General features: G+C 33.6%; 2 protein-coding genes across 4 annotated transcripts in view; one reads left to right on the forward strand and one right to left on the reverse strand.

Annotated features, from left to right (window-relative positions):
- Positions 1 to 1585: 1585 nt before the first annotated feature.
- LOC108577190 (serum response factor-binding protein 1-like) lies at positions 1586 to 3414 on the reverse strand. Its single transcript, XM_017940305.1, has 3 exons — positions 3372 to 3414; positions 2885 to 2943; positions 1586 to 2824 (listed from the first exon to the last, which is right to left on the reverse strand). Exons 2-3 carry the CDS (start codon positions 2900 to 2902, stop codon positions 1586 to 1588), a joined length of 1257 nt encoding a protein of 418 aa, XP_017795794.1. The 5' UTR covers positions 2903 to 2943; positions 3372 to 3414.
- A 4-nt stretch (positions 3415 to 3418) lies between these two features.
- LOC108577189 (ATP-dependent Clp protease ATP-binding subunit clpX-like, mitochondrial) overlaps positions 3419 to 6181 on the forward strand; it is a 3690-nt gene continuing 927 nt past the window's right edge. The window contains exons 1-6 of one of the 3 annotated variants that reach the window (XM_017940302.1): positions 3419 to 3683; positions 4520 to 4670; positions 4769 to 4966; positions 5059 to 5207; positions 5335 to 5524; positions 5753 to 6181. The exon at positions 5753 to 6181 is cut by the window's right edge and continues 491 nt beyond it. In XM_017940302.1, the coding sequence (XP_017795791.1) occupies positions 4601 to 4670; positions 4769 to 4966; positions 5059 to 5207; positions 5335 to 5524; positions 5753 to 6181 (1036 nt within the window). In that variant the 5' untranslated portion in view covers positions 3419 to 3683; positions 4520 to 4600. The remainder of the gene's footprint in view (positions 3684 to 4519; positions 4671 to 4768; positions 4967 to 5058; positions 5208 to 5334; positions 5525 to 5752) is intronic. The other 2 variants (XM_017940303.1, XM_017940304.1) reach the window with 2 other exon arrangements.

Genomic DNA, 6181 nt, shown 5'->3' on the forward strand with positions numbered 1-6181 from the left:
AATGGTAGTTGAACGGTCTAAGCACAGGTTTGTTCGAGTTTCATTCCAGTTGTCATTTTGAGGGTTTTCTTTCTTTAAATATTTCGAAATGCATCATACGTATTTAGAATCTCGTGTCAGACATTCTAGTGTTTGTCTCTTAAGAAAAGAAATTAGTCCAGTCGTGTTAAATTTACCTCCTTTTCTTCATATTAAAGAGGAGAAAAAAAAAGAAAGTTAAGAGAACGATATTACACATTTGCCTAACGCAAACATTTACGAGTTTATTTCTATACGAAAATTCATTTCAACGAATTCAAGTTCTTAACTTAACCTTGAAAAAATATACATATGTATGTGTGTTATCAAACGCACAATATGAAAATAATAAAGAACGGATATACGTACGTATACGTTAAAAATAGATCGTGCAGAAGGTCCGTTCAAACTATAAATAATATAAAAAGTCATAAAAATATGCACTTAAAAAACTACAATCAACAAATGATACGTTCCTTAGGTAATCTCTCAAGAATATGTAGAGTGAAAGAACGATTACGAAGATTAAAGGGGATATAATTGGACAAAAATGAAACGAACGTCAAATTTGAACGCTCACTTTTCTACGTCATCGTTAAACACGCAATTTCTAAAAATCTCGATCGATATAACAACCGCAAACTGTTACAATCAGTCTGCGCGTTTAGTGCCGTCAGAAAATTCAGTTTCACCAAAACGTTGAAACAAAGGATAAAAAGTTACGTTCAAAGATTAATTGTGAAAAAATAGCAATAGTATTGAATTTTTCCCACTTTCATTTCCCGCCACGTGTACTTTAGTTGAACAACAACGACCAATCAAACGATATATGTATGTATTTTCATTTGCGTCTACTCAAAGTTTTACCTCGTGAGTAACTCGCATACTTCGGAACGCTCTACGCTGTATGATATTCCTATTACAACGACTACAATGCAGTATGCGATCAAAATGTCCATTGATTGCCAACGTCAGAAACGTCGATTGCTACAAGGGCGGTTAAACAAGTCTCACAGAGATTACGCATCTTCAAGCGCTGGACGCAGATAGATTTAAACTAAAATACACCATCAACGTCAATACGGCCATTATTGTAAAACCTCTTACCCATTTTGTATATCCATTTCAAATTAGTATATTTGAATTAAAAAAAAGCATTACTACACATGTGTTTTAATATTATTATGTCTTATTATATGATATTACTGTGTACTTTTCTGTATTATATTGTAATTTGATTTTCAGTCCAACCATTTTTATTCAAATTTAAACCAATTTCATTTTTTTTTCATCAAAATCTTACATATAAATTGTATTAGTTTAGTTATGAAACTGTTAGCTAGTTAGTTAGTTAGTTAGTTAGTTAGTTAGTTAAACCACGTTAGGGCCTTTCTTCCATTTCATTTATACAAATTATCACCTAAACAAATGTACATGTGTATCGGTTAGAGGGAATGTATGAAAAATATATTTAAGTGATGTTTTTTGCCAACACTGACGTACAACTATTTCTTTATTTTTATATAGACTAAAAGAGTTCAATGGAAGAATTAGAAAATTCGTATACTCAGTCTTCCTCAAATTTAATCTTTTTTCCTTGAAACCCTTGTTTCAAAATATTTTGCTGTTTCTTTTTTGCAGCCCAAGAAGGATGTAAACTTACACTCTCCGCAACATTTATGCTTTTAATGCTCCTTTCTTTCTCTTTTGCATCTTTTCTATTTTCTTTCCAATATGTAATACTCCTTTCTGGTGTACCATTTCCATTATGAAAAACATCCTTGTTGTTCAGTTTTTCTATCCTTTCATTCCCGTTTGCCTTCCTTACTTTTTCATTATATAATTTACCTTTTTTACTTCTTATTCTATCTGACTTAAATGCATCAGAACTAACATTCGATATATTGTCTGTATTTTCTTGTCTAGAGAACACAGGAATGCTTGAAAATGTAGTTGCATCGTCCGCATTTAAGAAAAAGTCATCCATTTCCCTTGTAAATTTTACTGTTTCGTTAGAAAACTGTTGCTCCTTAATTTCTTCTAAACCACTTTTCTCTTCTTCTGTTTTTCTATCTTCTAAAATTTCTGTAAATCTCTTAACAGTGGCCTCCTTGCTAATCACTTTGGTCGTAGTCTTAGATTCTTCACCATTTTCAGATTGCACCTCTGCATCGTGAATTTTTGCTATTTCCACAGTATTTCCTTTACCTGCTATATCTTCCTTATCTGATTCTTTCTCTTCTACTAATTTCCCATATGTTTCATCCACTTTTTTATTTTTTACACTAGGTATGCGAGTAACATAAGTAACAATATTTCTATCTTTCACATTCTCCTTATGTGCTGCTTCTTTTGCCACGTCATTTCTATCCACCATTCCTACTTCTTTTAAACTTTCTTCTGGCAAATCTGTAACAATGTTTCTTTTCTTTTTCGACGAATGTTTCCTTTCCTTCCACGAAATATATTCCTTGTAACTTGGAAATTTCTCCCGAAATTCTACTACTTTCAAACTTAAAGATTTATGACGAACAACTTTGGCCATAGCACGAGTGCCATCGTCGGTCTGTGAATTTTCTAATATCTCCTGCAAATTTTCAAAGCTAACAATTCCAAATCTCGATATCTCATCGTCTTTTATACGTTTCAATGCAAAAACTTCCCTCCAAAGTTTATCTGCTTTATATTTATTCTTCTCCAATTGTTTTTCGTTACCGTGATTACTACGTAACCTTTTCCCTTCTCTAATCAATTTATTTATTACACAAATGCGTGCCTGACGGACGATTTGCCGTAATAAAACGATCTGCGAAACCGTGAAACCGTTTTTATTTGTACAAAAATTAAAAGTGTACTGAAAACATACCTCATTATTTAATTCCATTTTCTTCACTTTGTTTCTTCAAATTGGTAGTACATTAACATCTGAAAACGAAGGGAATAACAGAATATCAACGGAAAAACAAATGCACGATGCAACAATGTTGTTCCCTGTTTGTTTTTAAGCAACATCCATGTGCACAGAGTACGCCTCTGTCGCGTACACACACACACACACACATTATATGTATGCACATAAGTATGTATATGTGGGCTAATAACACAACTTGTGATAGCATAAAATGAATTAAACACTTACAGAAGGCAGGAGAGGGAAACAAAAAAAATGGGATGGAAAGGAAGGGGAATGGATAGAAGGAGAGGAGGGATAGAGAAAAACATTGAACTAAATTTATGATTGGTCGAAATTGTTTGGAAAATTGATTGAAATCAACTTCAAGGTAAATAGTACTGCAATTATTGACACGCGTTCAAATATTTTATACCATCTGTGTAGATATATTCACACATACGTAAAGGAACACAACACGCCAAGCGCCCTCGAGTGACCATACGTAAAGACGTACTGACGTTTCGTTATTTCGACGAAACGTCATTGCGTGCAGTGTGTGCTTGTTTAAAGAACGTTGATATGATAAACTTCGATGACAAAATCTAACAGTGAATACGCGAAAATTGCTCCGTTTAAAAGACGGACTTGTAAACGTTTGGACTTGAAGCAATTGTAACATTTCAGTTATTAAGAGAAGTATCAGCCATTAGTAAGAGAGTTTATCGTGACCGTGATTGTCTGAAACATATATACATATTCGCCACGTATGTAGGTACGTGCGTACAAGATCATGTCATATAATTCTTCAACATTTTCATACTTTATAAATGTTTCATTAATACGGAGGTAAATTGAACATTGTTTGTTTTCGAACGAACTTCAAAACAACAAATGTAGTATCGGAAAGTTTCAGAGGGAAATCAACCAATGACCTTGAATCAGGCTTCAAACGATTGTTGCACCTTGTAATGCGATATGTCAGAAGGTTGTGTCTTTAAATTAATCTGTTTCCCTGATCCGTTCGCGGTAATTCATTTGCACAAGATTTTTTGGATCATTGGGCGTTTTTTGCACGTCCCGTCACACAAATTAATAAATTATGAATAATTGCCAACATTTCATGCATTATTATTATTTTGCCAGGTTAGTATCTTCGATATTTTCGTACTTTCGTTAACTTCAAGCTGCTATTTTAATGTTTATTTTTACCTTGACATTCGCCAAGCCATGGTCGTATTTTGCTTTCCGATGCATACATCACAATTATGTTTTCGTTACCGAAAGCCAGAACGTTATCCTTCTTCGTTGTTGGAGGAAACAAGCATCCAATTTATTTCGTACTCCTCAATTTCTCTCTAAATCCATACAAAATTTTTATAAAATTTCGTTAATATTTCCTACAATTTACCGTATATACTTTCTTTTCCTTTTTATATCGCATTTTTTGTTTGACAATTTCGCATGAATTAGACGGGTAACATAACAAAATTATACTATTTTTCAATAGTTTAGTTGCACTTAGTTAAGATTAGCTGTTTCAATGTATTTAGATCTCCTACAAAAAATTCGTTCAATTTATATTGATCTATATATCTTGTTCCAATTTAGGGCTTCTCTCGAGCAACTGAAATAATTATCGCAATATCTTTTTCTCCACTTTTGCATATCGTTTGATATTAAAGAACAAAGATGAGTTGCGTTCGTTGTTGCTTAATTAGCGCTGGTCGTATAGCATCTTCCAATCATGTGGCAAATCATGGTAAGTACGTGATATATTCCATACTTTCAACTTATTTATTGCCAGTCATTTTGTTATTTTAATTCAAAGTCGAGAATAATCATTTATTTCCATGTCAGTTCACAAAATTGTAAGAGTGGCTGTTTCGAGATCGTTGACAGTTGGCAGTGCATTAGGAAAAGCACCCACAGAACCCACTCCGCCAGGAAAAGATGCCAGTGGTGGAGTATCTTCTGTTGGTAATGGTGGAGGAAAAAAAAATACGCTTACTTGTCCGAAATGTGGTGATCCCTGTACGCATGTAGAAACTTTTGTGTGTAAGTACATAATACGTGTAACTTTGTTTGCATAGAATAAATGTACAAATTGCCAATAATTATCCAGGATATAAGAACATCTTTTTTGTTAGCATCTACAAGGTTTGTAAAGTGCGAGAAATGCCATCATTTTTTCGTTGTTCTATCAGAGGTAGATTCAAAGAGAAGTCTTAAAGAAGCTTTGAGGCCCGATGATACGAAACAAGGATTTTACAGAAAACCACCGCCTCCACCGAAAAAGGTAGCAGTAATGTATAAGTAGTATCTTATATGTAAATAATTATATACATGTAAAAGATTGAAGAACTTTGCTTATAATTGTGCAATAAATTACTATAACAGGTATTAATAATTATCGGTATTTTCAGATTTTTGAGTACCTAAACAAACATGTTATAGGGCAAGAATATGCTAAAAAAGTTTTGAGCGTTGCTGTTTATAATCACTACAAACGAATCTATAATAATTTTCCAGTGCAGAATTCAATGCAAGGTTCTATTAATGCAAGTGGTACACAAGATCTGAATCATCCCTTCACTCATAGAGGTCTTAAACCACGTAAATAATAGTTTCCCCATTTTGTACATATAAAAAATAATATATAACGTTCAATTATGAATAATTGTTCGGAAAGATTAGTCAGCGTTAGATTATAAAATTTTACGGTAATGTAGCGTTTGTGTAATATACACCGTTGCTAGGATAACAACTTTCTAACCAACTATAAACTTACTCGAACATCTATAAATTTCAATTAACAATTTATATCATCTCTTTTCATTATAGACCTATTACATATTTCAACTATTGGGAATTCGCTTGGTGTTGGATTCCAGCAATATCCTACAGGAAACGAACCCAAATCAACTGACAATCAATCAGTCTCTGGATCCGATATCCTGGATAGTAAGCAACATCAGCTGAAATTAGAAAAAAGTAATATCTTGTTGCTCGGGCCAACTGGTAGCGGAAAAACGTTGCTTGCGCAGACAATAGCTCAATGTTTGGACGTACCTTTTGCGATTTGTGATTGTACGACGTTAACGCAAGCAGGATACGTCGGTGAAGATATAGAAAGTGTTATTGCAAAACTACTCCAAGATGCTAATTACGTAGTGGAGAGAGCGCAAATGGGTATCGTATTCTTAGACGAAGTTGACAAAATCGGTGCTGTGCCTGGTATACATCAATTGCGAGATGTTGGCGGAGAAGGTG

This window comes from Habropoda laboriosa, unplaced genomic scaffold (assembly GCF_001263275.1).
Source record: "Habropoda laboriosa isolate 0110345459 unplaced genomic scaffold, ASM126327v1 scaffold597, whole genome shotgun sequence".
NCBI lineage: Eukaryota > Metazoa > Arthropoda > Insecta > Hymenoptera > Apidae > Habropoda > Habropoda laboriosa.